The sequence below is a fragment of the Lepus europaeus genome, chromosome 21, assembly GCF_033115175.1.
Source record: "Lepus europaeus isolate LE1 chromosome 21, mLepTim1.pri, whole genome shotgun sequence".
Taxonomy (NCBI): Eukaryota; Metazoa; Chordata; class Mammalia; order Lagomorpha; family Leporidae; genus Lepus; species Lepus europaeus.
In genome coordinates, this window is record NC_084847.1 from 53,739,891 (window position 1) to 53,762,090 (window position 22,200).

Consider the following 22,200-nt stretch of genomic DNA (forward strand, 5'->3'; position numbering starts at 1 on the left):
TGGGCACCGAGTTCTAGTCCTGGTTGCTCCTCTTCCAGTCCAGCTCTCTGCTGTGACCCAAGTGCTTGGGCTCCTGCACCCGCAAGGGAGACCAGGAAGAAGCACCTGGCTCCTGGCTTCGGATCGGTGCAGCACCGGCCGTGGCGGCCATTTGGGGAGTGAACCAACAGAAGGAAGACCTTTCGCTCTCTCTCTCATTATCTATAACTCTACCTGTCAAATAAATTAAAAGAAAATAAAAATAAAAAAGTTATTTGAAAGTTGGCATTACAGAGAGAGAGAGAGAGAGAGAGAGAGAGAGAATCTTTCACTCGCGGGTTCACTCTCCCAATGACTGCAACAGCCAGGGCGGCCCAACCGAAGCCAGGAACCAGGAGCCAGGAGCGTCTCCCAGGTCTCCCACATGGGTGACAGGGCCCAGAGACTTGGGCCGTCTTCCTGGCCTTTCAGCTTGGTTCCTCAGAGCAGTGCAGGAAGGACTGAGGTGTCTCATTTCCCGCCTCCGTGCCCACCCAGCCTCGCATCCTTACTGCTTCTTTAAAGTCACTGCTGAACTCTCTGCTTCCTGGAGGCCCACAGCCTGTGCGGGGCACACATGGCCTGAGGCCAGGTAGGGACCAGGTTTTAAGGCTCAGCTCACTGCGAGGGTTCCTGTTGGACCCAAGTCAGCACAGGCAAGGTCAGGAGGGCAGGTGTGAGTTCCTGCTCCAACACTTCCTGTTTGCCGAAGCTGCCTCCGTCTCCTTTAAAACAACAAGAAATTCAGTCATAGAAATATTCAAAAATATACACACAAAAGTAACACCCCATGTGCCCACCAGCCAGCTTCAATAATCATCAGCATTTGGCTAATCTTTTCTTCACCTATACACACTCAAATACTGTTCCTAACCCCAACATTATCTTTACGTAAAAATTTTTATTGAGATAATTAATTGCATATCACATGCAGTTATAAGAAAAAGAAGAGTAATACCTCTTCCTTTCTCCAGTTTTCCAAATAGTAACATTTTGCAAAACTCTACTATGCTATCACAGCCGGGGTGCTGTCAGCCACACAATAGACCAATAATATTTGCATTTCAGTTTTGACTCCTGTGTGTATGTTTGTGTTTTTATCAGCACAGTAAATGACCATCTCGACACCAAAGGGTCCCTAATGTTGCTCCTCTCTGACCACACCTAACTTCCTTTCCATCAGCTCTGCATTTGAGTCCTACCTACCATCTGGCAAACACTCAATCTGCCTTCTTTCTAAACTTCCGTCATTTCTAAAAGGTTGTCTAGGGGGCCGGTGCTGTGGCGTAGTAGGCTAAGCCTCCACCTGTGGTGCCAGCATCCCAGGGGGCACCGGTTCCTGTTCTGGCTGCTGCCCTTCTGATCCAGTTCTCTGCTATGGCCTGGGAAAGCAGTGGAAAATGGCCCAAGTGCTTGGGCCCCTGCACACCCACATGGGAGACCCAGAAGCTCCTGGCTCCTGATTGGCCCAGCTCTGGCTGTTGCAGCCATTTGGAGAGTGAACCAGCAGATGGAAGACCTTTCTTTCTTTCTCTCCTCTAACTACTTCTCAAATATTTTTTAAAGGGTTGTCTAGATGGAATCATACAGTGTGTAACCTGGGATTGGTTATTCTCAGCATTAATCTCTTGTTCATTCATCTAAGTTGTTGTATCCGTCATCTGTTCCTTTTTATTGCTGAATGTTAGTCTATGGTACAGAACATGCGTGGTTTGGCCATTTTCCCATGGAGGGCCATTCAGGTGGTTTCCAGGTTTTGTTACTATGAATAAAGTTGCTATGAGTATTTGTGTGCAGGTATTTAAGTGCTCAGAGGTATGGAATTTAGGGACAACATTCTGGGTGCCAGGAGTACTCACTAAATCTCACTGTTTCCAAAGGCTTTACAGGGGGATAGAACTATAATATTGGTAGTTTTAACTTAAGGCAAAACACACCACGAATTCATCTAGATTCCTATCCAAATGTAAGACTACAGAGATTTTACATCTCCATCTCCTTTACCAAAATAACATCAACACCATCATCTGTTTTTTTTTTTTTTAATTTGTTTATTTCAAAGAGAGTTACAGAGAGGGAGAGGCAGAGACAGAGAAAGGTCTTCCATCCACTGGTTCACTCCCCAAATGGCCGAAACAGTTGGAGCTGAGCTGATCTGAAGCCAGGAGCCAGAAGCTTCTTCCAGGTCTTCCTCATGGGTGCAGGGGCCCAAGGACTTGGGCCATCTTCTACTGCTTTCCCAGGCCATAGCAGAGAGCTGGATCAGAAGTGGGGCAGCTGGGACTTGAACCGGCGCCCATATGGGATGCCGGCACTGCAGGTGGCAGATTTCTCTGCTATACCACAGTGCTGGCCCCTAAAAATTAGTTTTAAATTTGTTTCAGAAGAGTTCTCTTCTGTGTAGTTATACCATCAACTGTGTAGTTATACCATCAGCTAGATGCACTTTTAGGTTTCACTTTGGTTTCCAGAGAATTTCAGAATTAATTTTTATCATTTACAATCATAAAATACGTACATTTCCAAAGCCAAATATCCACAATATACTGAGACATCTAGCCTCTCCTCTCTTCGTTCGTTCGTTCCTTCCTCATAAAAGTCATCATTAAAACGTAGACATATTTCCAGTTTAAAAAAAGTAAGTATATTTGTTTATCCACCCCGTCTTACGATTGAATAGGGGAGATGACGGACATATTGAAAAGTCTGAGAGGCGCAGGGACAGAGAGCCGCCTTGTGCCAGTTCACCCTCAAACGTCCACACCGGCCAGGGCTCGGGGGAGCCCATCCCGGCCACCCGGGGTGGCAGGGGCCCAGCAGCCTCTCAAGGTGCACCTCAGCGGGAGGCTGCGATCCGGCACGGATGGGGGCGCCCCGTCCCGGTGTCTTGAACAGCCCCCCGACATCTTCATATTCCTTATTTTTTAGAGGCTTTTAGACATTGAGGTCCTCCTTTATTTAAAACACACAAAAAAACTGCACTCAGCGAAGAGGTTTGTTTTTTTAAATAGATGAACACTTTAGGGAATTCTCGAAGGGGGAAAAAAAAAAAAAAATCCCGGGAGAGCGCCCGGGGCTGGCGTCAGCGAGTCCCGCCCCGCGCATACAGGGGAGCTCCGGTCCCAAACCGGAGGCCACGGGACACCGGGAGATGCCGTGGGAAGGCCGAGAAGCGGAAGCACTAGATCGTTAGGTTAAAGCTGCCCCAGTGGATTCCCAACAGGGAGGGCTGGCACACTCGGCACTCCTCAGAAGCCAAGAACGCCGCGGATGGGAAATGACCCAGAGGAGGACCCGTAGCGCTTCAACTCGGCTCCGCTTGAAGCCCCGACTTTGCCGGAAGCTGGGGGGCGGAGCAAAGGAAGTGACGAATGGCGGCGCCGCAGGGTGGGCGGGGCGCGCCCGCTCCGGTGGTGGAGCGCTAACGGTTTCCGGCTGCCGTGCCGGGGAGGGGAGGGGGAAGCGCAGGGGGCGAGGCTGTGTGGCCGTGACCCTTGGCCCGTGCGCGCCCCCGCAGCTACTCCGGGATGCTGGGCTGTGGGGAGTCGGAGCTGGAGTCGGTGGAAGGGGAGGAAGGCGCGGTGGCCCCAGCACTGCCCCCAGAACCCCGGGCCCCGGAGCCGCGAGCCCCACTGCCGGAGCCCGGCCTGGATCTGAGCCTGAGCCCGCGGCCGGAGCGGCGGGCGGAGCGGCGGGGCGGGGCTCGGAGGGGGCGGCAGGTGAGCGGCGGGAGCGCCCGGCCCCCGGCCCGCCGCCGCGCCCGCGCCCTCACGGCCCCGCTCTCCGCTCCCAGGTCCGGTTCCGCCTGGCGCCGCCCTCCCCGGCCCGGCCCGCGGCGCCGCAGGAGCTCGAGTGCCCCGCGCTGCACAGCAGCCTGGCCCTGGGCCTCGAGCTGCGGGCCGCGCGCGCCGCGGCGGGGGCTCAGTTCGACGCCGCGAAGGCCGTGGAGGAACAGCTGAGGAAGTCGTTCCGGCTCCGCTGCGGGGTCGAGGACAGCGTGAGCGAGGGTGAGGGGCGCGGGCGGCCGGCCGGGGGCGGGCGCCGGCGCGGGCGGCCGGGGCTCGGCTCACCGGCGGCCCTCCTGCGCACCCAGGCTTGAACGTGCCGCGCTCCAAGCGGCTCTTCCGGGACCTGGTGAGCCTGCAGGTGCCGGAGGAGCAGGTTCTGGACGCCGCCCTGCGGGAGAAGCTGGCGCTCCTGCCGCCCCAGGCTCGAGCGCCGCCCCCAAAGGTGGGCTCCCCCGCCCCGTGCCCTCCCCCACCGCGGCAAACCCCCCCCCCCCCCCGGCCCCTTCTCCCCGAGTGTAATCCTGCCTCGGACCCCAACTTCCTGCAGGAGCCTCCGGGGCCAGGGCCAGACATGACCATTTTGTGCGACCCAGAGACGCTGGTTTACGAAGCTCCACACCTGCCCCTGGACGGGCTGCCCCCGCTCCGCCTGCAGCCCCGGCGCCGCCCCCCGGAGGACACCTTCCTCATGCATCGGACGCTCAGGCGATGGGAGGCTTAGTCCGAGGACCCGGACTGCTGCTTCCTGTTTTTGTGTTGCTATTTTTTCAGAATAAAGTTGTTTGGCTAACAAATGGGACTCTTCAGATGGGGCCGAAGTCCCTCCAGGGCTTTGTCCACTTAGCTCCAGCTTGGAAGCTGCTGGGGAGTTTTGGGCCCTCACGTTTAGGACCTTGGTTAAGTGATGTCAAGTGAAAACCACTGCCACAGTCGGGGGCCTAGATGCTATACCTCCCTTGCCTCACCATTTCAGGTAAAATATGGGTGCCAGCCCGTTAGGCTCCCGATTATCTGCCTCAAGAGGTGTGCAGGGGGCACCAGCACTGTGGCGATTAACGTGGCGCTCGCGATGCTGGTGCGTGTCCTGGTTGCTCCTCTTCCAGTCCAGCTGCTAATGGTCTGGGAAAGCTGCAGAAGTGGCCCAAGTGCTTGGGCCCCTGCACCCTCGTGGGGGATCCAGAAGTTCCTGGCTTCAGGTCAGCCCAGCTCTGCTTGTTGCCACCATTTGGGGTGTGAACCAGCAGATCTTAAATAAATAAATCCTTAAAAAAAAAAAAAAAAAAAGGCATGCAGGGCAGCTACTTGCACTCACACTCAAAGTATTTCCTTGCTTTTTACCTGTGAGGGCCTTGCCCAGCTACTGTGCACCTGACCCAAGGACGTTCAGTTCTGGTTGAGTCAGTAACATCTGACGTGCTTGCTGTTAAAATGCCTGGGAGCTTCCCCGAGGGCGCACACAAGGTGGTCATCCCAGAGCCAGTGAGTGGCTCTGGTGCAAGGTCCTTTTTCTACCACCACTCAGCTCCACGTCAGCCTTCTGCCCCAAGTTCCCCCACAAAAAAAACGGGTCAATCAGGTTTTTCAGAGAAGCCAGACTCGTTTGCCGTCTCACATCAAAGCCTGCATCAGCCGTCTCTTCCCGACAGGACTCTGTGTACTCACCTGCACGCAGTTCTCTGCAGCACAGGTCCTGCTGGGAGGTAGAAAGTGCTGGACACCGGTGTGGGGGCCACTGCCCTAGACATCAAGTTTATTGTGCTGTTCTCACATTCAAAATCCAACCCCCTCTCCCACTGGGGGACAGCGGAGGGGAGGATTTTCACAGTACCTGCGTGCCTCCCTGCAAGCTTCCCCGTCTAACCCTCAGACCGCCTATCCGTGGTCCACTGAAATGCAGCTAGGGACAAAGGCCGAGGAGAAACAGGCTTCTCCTTGGGAGAACGGGAGGAAAGGGCTCGAGACCTGACACCCCCACCTCCCACCCCCTAGGAGAACCGAGGTAAGCAAACAGTCCATGCCATCCAGTCCAGCAGGCTGGGGGAGAGGAAGATGGCAGCTCCAGCACAGCTGGGCTTGCTGCTCAGGTGCCGGAGGTGTAGGGAGGAGGCTGGGGCAGCAACATGAGAAAAGCTTTCTTCGCAGATCCAAGAGGAAATTATTTTTGGAGTCAGAAAAGAAAGACCTTGGGCTATTTTCCTCTTCCCCCAGGTCCTTCAGAGCAGCGAGGGCAGCCTCTTCACATGTTGTGTTCAGGGGCCACTTAGTGGCTGGGGGCATGGGCCTTGTGGAACAGGTACACCGGACGCTGGAAGCCTGAGAGAGAGAATGTAATCAGGAGGGGCTCTCCACAGGGTCTGTATCCTCAGCCACAACTAGCCTCCCCCAACAGGACAAGCCAGCCTTACCTTTGGAGGTGTTGTGGGGGGTTGCCACCAGCTCATAGCTGGAGAAGCCCACCTCTGGGGAAGTCAGGTAGGAACTGAACTGCTCTGGCTTCAGCTGGATTCGATAGTAGTTCTTGTAGGTGGTCTCCTAGAAACAAAGGCGGGGATCCCTTCAGCCTGCTGCTTCCTACCCTAGCCACAAGGCCCACCCCCGGGAACTTTTCCCGGTGCTAGGGAGTGCACCTTTCCACTGCCTCGCGGCCTTTCCTGCCTCAACCAGAAAAGGATTATTCCCTATTCCCACAGAAACCCTGCTCACCGTCAGAGTCTTCCTCTTGTTGTAGGATGACCAGGGCTGGGGCTCCAGGACCAGGATGCCCCCGGGGCGCAGGTGCCTGTAGATCCGGCGGAACATGCGCTTCAGCCCCTCGTCGCCCCAGTTGAGCTGCACCCACTTGGTGAGGCTGAGGCAGAGCACCACGTCATACTCTGCTTTCTGGGCTTCCACCAGCTCATCTCGATCCAGCACGTAGTTCCCCTGAGGGCAGAATGGGGGAGGTCAGCAGAGGCATGAAGGGAGCCACTGCCCCACCCAGCCCTCTGCAGCCAGGTTCTCCCACACTCCTCGGACTGCACTCCCAATGGGGCCCATGGGGCCTCCTTTTCCCCCTTCCACCTTCCTGTCCCTGCTTCCTCCTGGTGCTAAACCAAACCAGCACAAGAAGGGAGACGGGGTCATGTTGAGTTGAGCAAACTCTCCATAAAATCTTTCAAGCTGGGGTCAAAGTACAGGAGAAGCCCTGTGTTCTCTCTAAGACCCTGTCCTGTGCTGATTCCCACCCACAAATGATTCAACGTGCAGGGGCACCTAAGCCAGGTTTCAAACACCACCACAAACCCCTGTGGTTCCTTCCTCCTAGTTGGGGCTGGCAACGTTTCAGGCCTATTTTTTCCTTTCTCTGAAATGAAGAGCCACACCCCTTAGGAAACTTTTCCTAGATAAGCTATTCACTGCCCTCTGCAAAGCCCATTCTTCAGGCTTAACTCAACCTACTGCCAAGTATTCCCGCAGATGGGGAGCAACACTCGCCAGGCACGGTCCAGTCCCGTGTAGGACTATGCTCTCCCTCTATCTAGGGTCAACATGGAGAAGAGGTAAAAGCCAAGTGATTTGGGATCCTGACCACTGACAATCTTTAACCAACTCTATCTGGAGAAACAAAAAACAGCTGTTGTGGCAGTTAACCACCTCCTGCGGTGCTGGCATCCCATTCGCTGGCTGGAGTCCCAGCTGCTCCACTTCCAATCCACCTCCCTGCTAGTGCACCTGGGAAAGCAGCTGAATATGGCCCCCGTGCTTGGGCCCCTGCTCCCTACACCCAGATGAAGCTCCCAACTCTGGCCTGACAAAGCCCCAGCCGTTGCAGCCGGGGTGGGGGGGGGGGGGGGGGGAGGGACCAGCGAATGAAGATCTTTCTCTCTGCCTGCCTTTCAAATAAATCAATCAATCTTGGGGAAAAAAAAAAAAAAAAAAAAAGGCAGCAGTTGCAAACAAGGTCCCCAGTGAAAGACAGAAACTATATTACAGAGTCTCCTAGGGATCAGCAGTGGCCCTCCAGGGAAGGTGGACTGGTCTGGATTAGCCCAGGCCAGGCCGGGCGCACAGCAATCAGTCAATCTCTCAGGCAACAGATCTTCCAGTCTTGAGAAAGGACCCCAGGGTTAAAGACCCAAGGTAGAGGCCCCAACTGCTCCTTACAGGAGACACACCCAAGGGAGAGTCCAGACCCTTGAGAATGTGCTTCTATCAAGGACTGAAGGCACGGAAATCTCTGGGTGTGTGTGTGTGTGTGTGTGTCAAAACCTGCCCCTGCCACATTTAAGCTCATCTTCATACGTGGCCCCTACTCCAAGAGTCGCTCAGATCCTCTTACCGTGACGAAGACGACATTGTTGGGGAAGACGGATGAATCCGCTCCATCCAAGGGCACTTGGGGTGCAGCGATGGGACCCCGGCTGGCTGTCAGCGAGGCTGGGAAGTAGCCCCTCTTCCGGACGGTGGTAGTCCCTTCCTTCCCCTCTGCCCCGGGGTCTCCCTCCGAAGTCTGGGTTGGGAGCCGCAGCTCCTCGGACAGGTAGTGTCGGATGTTCTGGCGGGCAGAGTGGATGAGCTGGGAGTCGATATCCAGGCCCACCATGCGCGAGGGGCCCCACTTGCAGGCAATGCTCAGGGTCAGATGGCCCACGTTGCAGCCCAGGTCTAGGACGTCCCGGCCCCGAAACCACTCGGGCTTCAACACACGAAGGCGGCCGTCCTCGCAGGAAGGATTGCGGTACCCGTAGTACTCGCAATAGTTCCCATACTGGAACTTGCGCTGCTGCTTTTTAAACGCTGCCGCGGGTGGTGGGTGGTGGCGGCCTCCCCAGCTCCCGCGGCCCCTCTCCTTAGGGCCCTGGCCTCCGCCCCGAGCCCCGGCCTCCGACTTGCTGGAAGTCCTGCGCCGTTTGCGATGCCGGGAGGAGGAAGACGAGGGTGCAGAGGTAACTGAGGCAGCGGGAGGGGCCGGAAGGGAGCCTGAGGGGCCCTGCAGGGCGGACGGAAGGGGAGACACGACCTCATCCCTGCAGTTGATGGCTGTGTTGAGTTCATAGGGCTGGGGGGCATCCCGGTTCTGGCCCCTCGGGCGCTGCTGCTGCGCGGCGCCCTCCCCGTGGAGTGAGGGGGTGAGGGGGGCGGTGGGCGGCACGGAGTGGCCGTCACTCCCTCCACCCGCCGCCGCCTGCTGCTGCTGCTGCTGCTGGTGGTGCTGTCCCCGGTGTCTGTGCCGTTTCCGACCAGTCTTGAGCGGCGAAGCGAGAACTACTTGAGCCTCATCAGTGCAAGTGTTGAGGCTGAGCGGGTCAGTGATATCTTTGGGGATGAGGATCTCCACTGGATCTCGGCCCTTGGCGGGTAGTGGGGATGACTTAGGGGTCTCCGCATTGAGTGCGCGGCTCACTTCCTCGTCCAGAAGGCTATTGAGGTTCAGCGGATCGAAGATGTTGCCCCCGAGGAGGAAGTTGGAGGGCAACACGGAGTCACAGTCCGAATTTACCCGCCGGCGCCTCTTGAACGCCGGGTGCTTGAAGCCCCCGCCGCCGCCCCCGACGTGGCAGCTGTTTCTCCTCTTGCCCCCGCCCCCCCCCGGGGGCCGGTGGGGCTGGTAGCCATTACGCGGCCGAGGAGGGGCAGGGGGGCCCAGCTCCGTCCCGCCCCCTCCCCGGCGCTCCTCCCCCACGTCCGGGGGAGCGGCTCGCCCGTGGGGATCCGACACGCGGGCCTCCCCGTGCGGCTGCGCCCGGGGGCCGCCCTGAGGGGTGGCGGTGGCGCCGGGGCTCCCGCTGCCGGCCGCCGAGAGCGCGCTCCGGCCCGGGCCGCGCTCCGGCCCGCCGCGGGGCTCCCCGGAGGCGGCCTCTCGGGGTGGCGGCACCGTGGGGCCGCCCCCTCCGCCCGACTCCTCTTTGAGCGGCGGCGGCGGGGCCGGCACCAGAAACGGCTCCTTCTCCGCCGCCATCTCGATCATTTCCTCCCCTTACTCCGTCCCACTCGAGGGTAACGAGGTGGGGATCGGGGGCTTAGCCCCCCGCCCCCGCCTGGCTAGACCCCGCTCCCTTCCCCCTCCCGTTTCCCCGGGTGCGCGCGCAGCTCTGCTCGCCTCGCTGGGTCTCGCGCCCGAGCGCCTCCTCGCCCCCCCCCCCCCCCCGAAGCGCGCCCCACTCGCCCGCGAGACCAAAACAAGATGCCCGCGAGACCCGAACAACTCGAGGAACCAACCGCGCGTGCGCCGACCCCTTTCTCCGCCACCACTACCGCTCGGCCGCGAGCGCGCACCGGCGAGCGCGCGTTCCCCTAGCCCCGGGGCCACGCATGCGCACTCCACCACCCTGGCTGCGCGCGCATCGGAGTACGAACCCAACTTAACGGCTCCCCGAGTTTAAATATAGCCCCCCCTCCTCGGCCCTCCCCCAGAAGCCCACCACCCCAAACTGACACCCTACTTCCCTACTGATATCCTTTGTCTCTGCCGCGCGACCCCACCCACCGGAGGCGGGGGACAGGGAGCTGGTGTGAAAAGGTCTCCTTGACACCCGACCCTTGTTCCTGAGGAATGAGTCTCAGCGGTCTCCGCCCGGCTCTAAACCCAACAACCTCCCTACCCCGCCTCCTTCCTCCCCCTAGCGGGCAGCGCCTGCGCACACGCTTTTGGGCTTGCGCGGGTCGAGGCAGCACGTGCTGGGCCGACGCCCCACCCCCGGCCTAGGGGCGGGGCCTGTGCGTCGCTCCCTCAGGGTCGGCGCACGCAGCGTGCGTCAGCGCGACTCGGGCTCGGGGGCGGGCCTCATGAATTATTCACGAGTGCGCGCGCGCGCTCCTCGGCCCCGCTGTGCCCACCTGGTTAAGAGCTGAGCGCGCTGAGGAGTCGAGGAAGGGGAGAGTGGGGGGCCCCCTGACCGTCCTCAGTACAATTCGATGGGTCATTTGAACTCACCCCCCTCGAAAATAACGCTCTGCTGAACTGGAAAAAACAAAAAAGGCACTAAAGAGAGCCGGTGTTGTTCAACTTCCTCTTCCCCTGAAACGGCTGAGTCGTTCTTTGGCTCCTCGGCGTGTGCCCAATCGCGATCACCTGGGCACACCACGCCTTGCTGTCCGCCTCCACACCCACGGCCCTGACACCACGGCCTCCGCCCACCACCTGGCGGCTGCGCGCGAGACCACGGGCCCGCGGGGCCCCCACAGCCGCCGGCTCGCAAGCAGGCCTTCCCGGACGCACTCCGCGGCTTCGCGCCGCCTTATATAAAAGCGGGTGTGGGCGGGGAAGACGATTCGGCCCCTCTTTGGACTCCCAGCCTCGGCCAATGAGGAATGGAGCCGTTTCCCCAGGGTGATGGGTAGCTCGGTCTCCTTGCCAACAGGGAGAAAAGGGCTTCGGAGGCGGGAGTGGGTTTCAGGAGGATGTCAAATCCTAAAAAATAACGGCTGGGAAGAAGAAGAATGGGAGCACGAGAGAAGGCAGGGGAACACAGAGGTAACACAGTCAGCATTAGATGTATTTCAGGAACAATCAGGCGCTGCTGCCGCCTCCTAAACAAAGTGACGCCGGCGGGGATTGTGGGATTTGTAGTTCTCCCGGCTCGCTCGGGCGAAGCGGGCGGGGACGGCCTCAGCTGCGCCGGCGCACAAGCGGCTTTATCTGCGCATGCGCCTTGGAGCTGGGTGCACGCCGCTGAGGGGCGGAGCTCGCGCGAGTCCTCGCGCCTCTTCTTGGTGGCGGGAAAAGGAGGTCGAGGTTGGGGAGGCTTTGCAGAATTGTCGCGGGTAGCTCGCTCTGGTCTTCGTCCCAGAAGGTAGCTGGCTCTTCCCCGGTTGCAGAGGAAGGGGTTGGGTGCGGCCTACCCTGGGACCTGTTGTCTGAGGAGAAGTTTTCTCTTCAGGACGACAAGGCGCTTTCACCCCCTCTCCTCAGAATCGCAAACCTCCAACTTCCCCTCAACCAAAACAAAAAAAGAACCCAGGTCTCAGGGCGGGGGAGGCTCCGGCTGCCTCACTGGGGGTGGGAGGGAGCTGAGGGAGAGTTCGCTCCCGGGTGATTCTTGGTGGGCAAGCGGGGCCGGAAAGCGGCTCCTTTCCCCCTCGAGGCCATTCGAGTCCGGCTGTGCCTCAGAACTGGCGAGGGGAGCGCCCGCCACGAATTCTCCGAGATCTTGGCGTTCCGAGCCCTGGTTCCCCGTGAGGGGGCCAACGGGGCGGGGGCCTGGCGTTCGCGGGGGTTGGGGTGGGTGTGCTCCTTTAAGGGCAGACGACGCCGTTCGGAAGTCGGTAACCATTGGCACGTGTGGGAGCCTTTCCGGCCGGCGACGGCCCGGCTCTGAACGTGGTCAGCAGCCCCGACGGCAGCGGCTCGCGGCGGTGCGGGCCGTCGCGTCGTGCTCCTCGGCTGCCCGGGGAACCGCGAAGCTTTGGTGCAGCATCGAGTTTCGTCGAGGTCGTCCCTTCGGTCAGCGGTGTCTCGTCCTGGGCTGTCGGGGTGAATTGGGCTCCATTTTTGTGAAAGAGTTTTCACCGGCGCGAGGCTGCAAGAAAGGAGAGACACTACCAATTAGTTAATAGGGCAAGGAGATAAGCAGGAGGCCACCTGCCCTTTCACGTTAATAGCAAAAAGGGGCTTTAAGGTAGGCTTTAAATACAAATTTTGGAGCCTCAGAGGCTGTGAAGAGAACAGTTTTGATGGGCTTAGTCCTGTTCGACCAAGGATTTGAGAAATAATGTAAAGATGGGATAGTTAGAAGGGGGAGGTTTGCGAACATACTCTAAATGTGTGTTTTTGTGGATTAACTTGTTTCGCCAAATCATTTTTCAGACTTTTTGGTCTGAGAATCCTTTTGTGCTCTTAGAATGTATGGAGGACTCCAAAGAGCTTTTATGTGGCTTATATCAGTTAATTTTTTAAAAATTTGTTTATTTGAGAGGCGGAGTCACAGAGGCAGAGAGAGGAGGGAGGTCTTCATTTCCCAGATGGCCGCAGCAGTCGGAGCTGTGCTGATCTGAAGCCAGGAGCTTCTTCTGAGTCTTCTGGGAGCAGGGGCCCAAGGACTTGGGCCATCCTCCACTGCTTTCCCAGGCCATAGCAGAGAGCTGGTTTGGAAGTGCAGCAGCCAGGACTCGAACCAGCACCCATATGGGAGGCTGGCAGTGCAAGCAATGGCTTTAGCTGCCTTGACACAGCGCCAGCCTCTCTGCAAAGATAGTAAAAATTAAAAGGATAGAAAATGTAGACTATTTAGAAGTAATTATAGTCAACCCATTCCATGTTAATTGTTTTTTAGAGGTTTATTTTATTTACCTGAAAGAGTTAAAGAGTGAAAGACAGATCTTCCGTCCACTGGTTCACTTCCAAAATGGACTCATTGTCTAGGGCTGAGCCTAGCCCAAGTCCAGGATCCAGGAGCTGCCTCTGGGTCACCTTTGCACCCGGGCTATCCTCCGCTGCTTTTCCCAGGCCATTAGCAGAGAGCTAGATGGGAAGTGGAGCAGCTGGGACTTGAACCAGCATCCATATGGGATGCCAGCCTTGTAGGTGGCTGCTTAACTCCCTACACTACAATGTAGGCCTCTCCATGTTAACTTATTTTGTTTTATAAAAAAAAAAAATTTTCCTAAACAAAATTTAGTGTGAAGAATGGTGGTGCTTTACATTTTTGCAATTCTTTTTTCATGTCTAAATAGAAAACAGCTGGATTCTCATCGGTTTATTTAACCTGTTGTGTATATTGTTTTGGTAGAAGTACAAAGATATGAGAAAATCCAACTGAATGTAGTTGGAAAAGTGAGGGGACTTCTAAGGAATTGGGGACCATGCTTTGAGATCTGCTGGGCAATGTGATTTCATCTCAAAGTTAATGTGATTATTTTTAGTGTTCTAAGTGAAGAAAAACTATTTTTCTGAGATCTTCATTCACCTACTCTTGGCACTCTATCATTTTTTTCCCCTAAGTTTTTCCCTGCTTACTCACTTTTCTCACATTGAATAAGTGGGATCTGGTTTGTGGAACCCTCCTAGTTCTTTCACTTTCTTACCTAAAGCCTGTGTGTGTGTGTAAGTGTGTAATCAATAAGAAAAAGAGAAATTCAAATCTCCAATATCATTCCTGAGTGTAGAGCCATAGTCATTCAGTTGCTGTTCAAAAGAAAATTGGCGGTCTATATTTACTGTCAGCTTTCAGTATTTATTATTATGGAAGAAGGAAATTCATCTGAAATGGTTGCAGCATTGACTTATCCAAAGGTGACTTCCAGGTATTCCGTTTTCAGAGCTTTTGATTAAAAGCAGTATTCTTTGTCACAGTCCTACCTTGGATTAAGGGGAACTGTTATGCACCCCTGCTTATAGATTTTATGTATTTTATTAATTCAATAATGATCCATAATTATATCAAGTAGGTTGGGGTTCCAGAAACACTCTTTGGTTTAGGAAGGTCTGAATAAGTAATGAAGTGGGCCTAAATATTATAAGAGTTTTTGTTTTTAGGTTGGTCAAAGCGCCCTTAATTTAATGAATGCAAAAATGAAAAAGGATGTTTTGAAGTGGTTATGTATCTTATAAAATGCTAGGGTTGGTGTTGTACAGTGGGTTAAACAACTGCTTGGAATGCCTGTGCCCACATTCCTAGTTTGGAGAACCTGGGATTGAGTTCTAGCTCCTTTGTTTCTGATCCAATTTGCAGCTAATGTGCCTGGGAGGCAGTAGAGTATGGTCCAGGTACTTGGGTTCTTGTCTCCCAAGTAGGAGACTTGGATAGAGCTCCTGACTCCTGGCTTTGGTTTGGCCAAGCCCCACTTGTTTCAAGCATTTGGGGAGTGAACCAACAGACAGTGAGAGAGACAGAGACAAAGGTCTTCCTTCCGTTGGTTCACTCCCCAAATGGCCACTACGGCCGGCGCTGCGCTGATCAGGAGCCAGGTGCCCCCTCCTGGTCTCCATGCAGGGTGCAGGGGCCCAAGCACTTGGGCCATCCTCCACTGCGTTCCCAGGCCACAGCAGAGAGCTGGACTGGAAGAGGAGCAACCGGGACTAGAACCAGGCGCCCATATGGGATGCCAGCGCTACAGGCAGAGGATTAACCAGGTGAGCCACGGCACTGGCCCCCATAATTTTTAAAATAAATAAATAGGTACCAGTATTGTGGTGCAGTAGATTAAGCCACTGCTTATGATACCAGCATCCCATATCGGAGTGCCTATTTGAGTCCTAACTGCTCTGCTTCTGATCCAGTTCTCTGCTCATGTTCCTGGAAAGCAGTGGATGATGGGCCAAGTATTTGGCCCCTGCCACCACCGTGGCTGACCTGAATGGAGTTCCAGGCTCCTGGCTTTGGCCTGGGTCAGCCATAGCCTTTGCAGCCATTTGGGTAGTGAAACAACAGATGGAAGATCTCTCTCCCTCTCTGTCACTGTGTCTTTCAGATAAATTTTTCAAATAGTCAAAGATACATGAAGGAGTACAGTGGAAAACTTCCTTCTTCCCCCTTCTCCCCAGTTATCCCCTCCAGAGGCATTCTTCCAGAGGTAATTTGTGGATATGCAAGTATATGATATAGACATACATTTTTGAAAGCCAAATGTCATCTCAAACACACTAATTTTCATTCTGCTTTTCTCACTTAGCATAACCCTTCTTATAATTTAGATTACCCTTATAGGGACTTTTTATGATCTTTTTTTGGAATTCTGGAGTCTGGGAGAAGATGTAGTTGTCATTTGTGGTCAAGTTATTATTCCTTTTGCAGTCTAATTTTATACCAGCTTTTTGCAATTGTAATAGACATTTGCTTCAGTGTGTCTCCTCTAAATTCCCACTTGCCTTTATTTTCTTGAGCAAATTTGTTTAGGGGGATAGTGGTGATAAGACAAAAACAGATAATATGCTCCTTAATGTAAATGAACAGTAGTTACTTGCTTTAGCATGTCTGAATTCACAGAAGAAAAGAAACAGAAAAATATAAAGGGGTAATTTTTAAAAAAAGATCCATTAAATGAATAGTTACAGAGAGAGATGGAGAGACAGTTATCTTCCATCTGCTGGTTCACTCCCCAGATGGCCACAATGACCAGGGCTGGGCCATGCTGAAGCCAGGAGCTCCATCTGGGTCTCCCAGATGAGTGGCAGGGGCCCAGGAACTTGGGCAGTCCTCCACTGCTTTCCCAGATACATTAGCAGTGAACTGGATTGGAAGTGGAGCAGCTGGTATGTGAACTGGCACTTATATGGGATGCCAGCTGTATGCCATGACTTAATCTGCTACACCATAGCACCAGCCCCGAAAATCTAATTGTAAACCGCCATTCTGGGCCACATTCACTCAAACCCCCAATACCTTTTGAGTTCGTTTTGAAATTTAGAGAGAGAACCCTACACTTTGATAATTGTGACCATTTGAGGGTCTTAAAATTTTCAGATCTTGGGGTTGGCATTGTGGGGTTGCAGGCGAAGCTGCTGCCTGCAACACCATTATCCCATATGGGTGCCAGTTGTGTCATGGCTGCTGCACTTTGAATCCAACTCCCTGCTAATGGGCTTAGGAATGCAGCAAAAGATGGCCAAAGTACTTGGCCCCTGGCACCCACATGGGAGACCTGGGTGGAGATCCAGACTCCTGGTTTCGGCCTGGCCTTGCCCCAGCTATTATAGCCATCTGAGCAATGAACCAGCAGGTGGAAGATGGGGTCTCTCTGTCTCCCTCTCTCCCTGTATTTTGCTTTTCAAATAAATAAATACCACCCCCCCCCCCCGCTTCTCCTTTTCTGTGTAACTTTTTTTTTTTTTTTTAGTATTTGAAAGAGTCAGAGAGGAGGAGAGGCAGATAGATAGAGACAGAGGTCTTCCACCCACTGGTTCACTCCCCAAATGGTCACAATGGCTGGAGCTGCACTGATCCAAAGCCAGGAGCCAGGAGCTTCTTCCAGGTCTCCCATGTGGGTGCAGGGGCCCAAGGACTTGGGCTATCTTCTGCTGCTTTCCCAGGCCATAGCAGAGAGCTGGATTGGAAGTGGAGTAGCCAAGTCTTGAAACAGCGCCCATATGGCATGCCGGCGCTTCAGGCCAGAGCTTTAACTTGCTGCACCACAGTGCCAGCCCCCTCTGTGTAACTGACTTTCAAATAAATAAAATTTTTAAAAAATAGGCATCTATTTTCTCAGCTTAAAGAAAACTGGGTAGAAGAGGCTGTAAGAAGTTTAGGTTGATAAGGTAATTTTCTTTTCACAGTGGGGTAGAAATAATATGTACATTATTAATGTATGTTTTAAAAAACCTTTTTTTTTCCAATTATTTATTTGAAAGGCAGAGAGAGCTACAGATAAAGAACATTCCCATCCACTGGTTCACTCTCCAAATGGCTATAATGGTTGAGGCTGGGCCAGACTGAAGCCCAGAGCTAGAAACTCCATCTGTGTCTCTTTAAGTGGGTGACAGGGAGCCAACTATCTGCATCATTACTTGGTACCTCCCAGGGTGTACATCCAGAAGCCAGACTTGAACCCAGGCACTTCAATATGGGATGATTGTGTCTCAACCCAGTTTCTGAATGCTTACCCATTCAATTTGTACTTTTAATGTATGCTATCTGTGTGCTATGACATTAAAATGGTGGTGAAGCATGAATTAGAATGTAGCAAAGCACAAACTTTGAAATCAGTTTCTAATCCTGATTTTACTATTTATATATCAATTAGCTCTAAATACCTTTAAGCCTCAATTTCCCCAAATATAAAATGCTATCTCATAGATCTGTTATGAGAGTTAAATGGGTTGATACATGTAAAGGGTAAAGAATACAGTCAGTGCTCAATATGTATTAGCCATTATCATTAGTCAAAATAACGGTAATGATAAGTGTATTAATGGTATAGAAAGTCTGAGTAGATTGCTAAGATGAACTGACAACCAAAGAGGGTGCTAAGTTCTCATTACTAGATTCTAAGGTAAAAGGTTCTCAGTTCTCTGAGGACCTCTGCTGGTTACCAAATATTTCTGGGTTGTACATGGAGATTGGTAGAATCTAGTATATTGGCAAACTTGTTGGACTGAAGATCTAAGTAAAGAGAAAATAAGCATGATTATGATGTTAAAAAGGGGTTTCTCTATGCATAGGGAACTGTGAATTAGGTCAGATAGCTATCACTTACTTGTATTTAAGTTTCTAGGAGAACCTTATGAAAGGAGCTTATCCCTATAAAGAAAAACTCTCACTTCTTAATACCCAGGACTATCTGTACTAGTCTACCACTACCTACACTTCTGTTACTACCACTGGCAGATCCACCTAATTATGACTGTCAGTCTTATGTTGGACATGGTTCTAGGCACTTACAACACTATCATTGCCTATCGTTAATAGAGTAACTTTCATTGTTTCCTGGCATGTGATTGACACTGTTGAGGAGGTAGAAATGTCAAGAAAGCAGAAATACAGTTCAGGGCCTCAGGCATAAAGTTCTTGAATCCAAGAGGACAGAGAAGAAAGTTTAAAATCATATTTGATCAGAGTCATAGCAGTTGATTTCTTTTTCCTAACAGAGGCAAAGACAGTTTAGTTTCTGAGCTGAATGATGGCAGCAGTGCAGAATAAAGAAGGTGAGTTAAGAGTAAGGGAGGTTTGCTCCGTACATTGCTTCTATCTTACCCTTCTGGAGTCCTTTCCAACAGAGGGCAGTTCAGTTCACATATATTTGGTGTCCTCTCCATTCAAATTGCAGCTCTGTTAGATGCTTTGAGCAAAATAAATCTGACATAGAAACAGTCATGCGCAAAGAATGTATGAACTCATAGGGAGAGAAAAGACATTTGAATACCTGTGACAAAAGTTGGATATGGCAAATGCCCCAGAGGAGTGTACAGTATTATGGAAGCTAAGCAGAAACTAGCAAAATCTACAAGTTATTGAAGGTTTAGCTCTTATGCTGCTATTACTTTTGGCAAGAATAGTATACTTTTCATGGAAGAGGTAGCATGAGAGCTGAACCTTGAATAGTTTAGAGATTTTGGTAGTTTTCTTTTGTTAAAATTGTTCTAATTTTCCATAAAACTGTATCCAAAATTTAAATAAACACATTTGAAAAAAATCACATTTGAATAATTCAACTTCCTCTATGCTTTTATTTTTCGCCTTTGAATTACTCAGTACTTACCAAACCTGGCAGTATATCAGAATCAACTGGTCATATAAAATGACAGATTTCTGACCCTCACTCCAAACTACTTCATCAGAATACCAGGGCTGGGGGTTGGATAGATGGGGAAAGAGCTAGGAATCTGAGTTTGTTAAAAGTTTTTGTTAAAAGTTCTCTCCATAGAATTCTCATGTGGTCAGTCAACGGGCAATGTTTATTAGTTGCTGTTAGACTTTATGTTTGATAAATTCCATTTGATGGTCAAATTTCTTTCAGAATGTGGAAAGGGACCAAAGAAAACCTTTGCCCCACCTATACAAAAATTACATTTCCTGAAACCTTGTGGTCCTAAGGCACCGAAGGAAGAGGCCCTGGGGGCTAGTTCCCCAGAAGCAGAGGCCAGGCCAAACCTGCCAAAGGCCAGGTTAGAGATGAATGAAGAGAAAACTACCACAGAGAATGGCCCAAGCAGCGGCCAGGAAAAAAAAGGAAAGCCTCAAGACAACAAGCAAAACAAGCAAGCAGAGAAGAAAGAAAAGGTATCAGTCACACTGATGGGCTCTGTAGCACAGCTCCTTCTTGCTTGCCCAAGGCTAGACAAACGGAATCGTTTCATGTTGGGGAAATCCATTCGGTGGCTTCAGATTTTTTGTTCCTTTTCTGGAGCATCCGTTTTCTTCTCAACGAGGTAAAACATGTTTTTGATGAAATCATTTAGCAGAAAACAATGGGATGAGGTGGGATAGAGTTGGCCTAGACGTGGACAAAGACTTTATAAACTTGGTTCCTTGACTCCTTGTGGCACTTGTGGACTTTTTTACGTGTGTTGACTTCTTGCCTTTAGTCTTGTGGATTTATTGTCTTATCTAAAGGGAAGTGTGGGAAGATAAGCAGTTTTCTTCTTACTCTTCTCTCTGCAGGGAAGATCAAGTCTTACTAATGCAGAATTTGAGGAGATTGTCCAGACTGTGCTCCGGAAGGCCCTGCAGGAGTGTGAGGGTATGGCTTGTAGTAAAAGCAAAGGGGTTTCAGTTAGGCCATGTGACTGTTACTGAGGGATAGAACAGGTTGAACAGCTTCTCTCCTCTTCCATCTTCCTAAGTGAGAAAATATTAGATGAGACTTTGAAGTATTTTGAAATACTTCATTTTCTATTCATAGGACTGCAGCTAAATCACCTTAGATAAAGGCTACAGAATTTTCAAAAAGTAGATTATATTTATTTCGGAATTTAAATATAGTCTCATCTAAATTTTTCAAATGCATTTAAAAATTCATTTTTATATGTTTGCCATCTTCTTAGGAAAAGTAAATTGTTTTTCTAAGATTTGAAGAACTTAGTCTCCCTTTATTTTTTAAAAAAAATTAATTTATTTGGAAGGCAGAGTTGCAGAGAGAGAGCTATAGAGATTTTCCATCCACTCTCCAGATGGCCGCAATGGCTAGAGCTGCACCGATCTGAAACCAGGAGCCAGAAGCTTTTTCTGGGTCTCCCACACGGGTGTAGGGGCCCAAGCACTTGGACCATCTTCTACTGCGTTCCCAGGCCATAGCAGAGAGCTGGATTGGAAGTAGAGCAGCCAGGACTCAAACCAGTGCCCATATGGAATGCCGGCATGGCAGGCAGCAGCTTTACCTGCTATGCCACAGTGCTGGCCCTGCTTTATTCTTGTATATTTCTGTTTTTAACATTGTTCTTTAGTATGCCCAGGGATCTGATTTTAGAATTAAGAATTTTGTAGTGTAGGCCTTGAGACCTCCATAGGGCATGAGATGAATGGATGGTCTTAGGTGTGCTGCTACTCTGAGTTCTGAGTTTGATGAACAAATTTAAAAAAAAACAGTACATATGATTTTTTTAGGTATACATTATCATATTTTGGAATGATGTAGATCAATCTGGAAAGGGATGCATGAAAAAAAGAAATTATAATTTTTCCCTGAAAATGTAAAAATTTAAAGTTAGGGGTCAGCACTGTTGTGCAGCAGGTGGGGTGCCAGCATTCCTTATGGGCACTGGTCCAAGTCCTGGCTGCTGCTCTTCTGATCCAGCTCTCTGCTGTAGCCCCGGAGAGCAGGCCAAGTGCTTGGGCCACTGCACCAGCGTGAGAGACCTGGAAGAAGTTTCTGGCTCCTGGCTTCGGATCGGCTCAACTCTGGCTGTTGCTGTTATTTGGAGAGTGAGCCATCAGAAGACTTCTCTCTCACTACTTCTGCCTCTGCCTCTCTATAACTCTTCCTTTCAAATCAATCAATCTTTTTAAAAAAAGTTGTATATGTGGCAGGCATCTGATGGCAGTGGTGCCACTTTGGATGTCCACATCCATATCAGAGTGCCTGGTTTGAGTTTCACCTCCATTTCCAATTCCAGCTGCCTATTCATGTGCACCCTGGGAGGCAGCAGGTAAGGGCTCAGGTGCTTGAGACCCTCCCCCACGTGCCCCAGCTTGAGTTCTGGTCTTCTGGCTTTTGCCTGGCCTAGCCCTTGCTGCTGCAAGCATTTGAAGAGTAAACCAGTGGAGAAAAGATCTCTGTTTCTGTCTCTCTGCCTCTCAAATAAATAATAGTCTTCTAAATATTAAAAATAAAATTCTATGGCATGACAGAAGGCCAAAGATAAGCTCTTCCAGGCAAAGGGGAGGAGATATTGTAATGAAAACTCTAATTAGGGTATAGTGGAGTTACTGTTTTCTTGTATTGCTTCTCTGCTTATAGATATTTTTTGGGAAAGGGATAGGATCTGACTTTCATTTTTCAGAGTCTTCCTGTGCCCAGCTAGTAGTATGTACCCAATCAGACAAAGTGCCAGGAATCGTTGCTTCTACTGGTAATGATACTGCTGATGGGTAAGTGTATCCCAGTGAGGCAAGTGGAACACAGGGTGGACTTAACATTGGTTAATGATGATCCTTTCTGGTGTATAGTCATGTGTCCTATTTCTGTGCATTTTTCTCAGTTCAGGAAAGATACTGATTTAAGTTGGGGAAAAATTAAGTGATGGACAGAGTGATCTCAAGTGGCCTTAGAGAATCTTGGGTTCTACTATATTTCTTTTAGCATTGGGTTATTTCAAAAGAAGAGTATTAGAAATTACTCCTTTTTACCTTTTCATTAAAAATAAATCGTCTGCTCTCCTCTCTCCCTCTCGTCTGCTCTCCTCTCTCCCTCTCGTCTGTTCTCCTCTCTTCCTCTCGTCTGCTCTCCTCTCTTCCTCTCGTCTGCTCTCCTCTCTTCCTCTCGTCTGCTCTCCTCTCTTCCTCTCGTCTGCTCTCCTCTCTTCCTCTTGTCTCTCTTCTCTGCT

General features: G+C 51.5%; 3 protein-coding genes across 22 annotated transcripts in view; 2 read left to right on the top strand and 1 right to left on the bottom strand.

Moving 5' to 3' along the window:
- Nucleotides 1-3,127: 3,127 nt before the first annotated feature.
- Nucleotides 3,128-4,846, top strand: PPP1R35 (protein phosphatase 1 regulatory subunit 35). 2 transcript variants are annotated; one of them, XM_062179961.1, is made up of 4 exons: nucleotides 3,128-3,405; nucleotides 3,812-4,025; nucleotides 4,112-4,248; nucleotides 4,354-4,846. In XM_062179961.1, exons 1-4 carry the CDS (start codon nucleotides 3,390-3,392, stop codon nucleotides 4,719-4,721), a joined length of 735 nt encoding a protein of 244 aa, XP_062035945.1. In that variant the 5' UTR covers nucleotides 3,128-3,389; the 3' UTR covers nucleotides 4,722-4,846. The 2 variants fall into 2 exon arrangements, with proteins under 2 accessions (XP_062035945.1, XP_062035946.1); XM_062179962.1 differs by lacking the exon at nucleotides 3,128-3,405 and adding an exon at nucleotides 3,458-3,737 and having other exon boundaries at nucleotides 4,354-4,600.
- A 662-nt stretch (nucleotides 4,847-5,508) lies between these two features.
- MEPCE (methylphosphate capping enzyme) lies at nucleotides 5,509-10,986 on the bottom strand. The gene is made up of 4 exons (XM_062180871.1): nucleotides 8,125-10,986; nucleotides 6,510-6,728; nucleotides 6,212-6,338; nucleotides 5,509-6,119 (listed from the first exon to the last, which is right to left on the bottom strand). Exons 1-4 carry the CDS (start codon nucleotides 9,751-9,753, stop codon nucleotides 6,067-6,069), a joined length of 2,028 nt encoding a protein of 675 aa, XP_062036855.1. The 5' UTR covers nucleotides 9,754-10,986; the 3' UTR covers nucleotides 5,509-6,066.
- A 97-nt stretch (nucleotides 10,987-11,083) lies between these two features.
- The window catches only part of ZCWPW1 (zinc finger CW-type and PWWP domain containing 1), a 34,109-nt gene continuing 22,992 nt past the window's right edge, over nucleotides 11,084-22,200 (top strand). For 4 of the 19 annotated variants that reach the window (XM_062180872.1, XM_062180875.1, XM_062180878.1 and 1 more), the window contains exons 1-4: nucleotides 11,084-11,259; nucleotides 19,176-19,438; nucleotides 19,820-19,898; nucleotides 21,658-21,745. In XM_062180872.1, the coding sequence (XP_062036856.1) occupies nucleotides 11,226-11,259; nucleotides 19,176-19,438; nucleotides 19,820-19,898; nucleotides 21,658-21,745 (464 nt within the window). In that variant the 5' untranslated portion in view covers nucleotides 11,084-11,225. The other 15 variants (XM_062180876.1, XM_062180879.1, XM_062180887.1 and 12 more) reach the window with 13 other exon arrangements.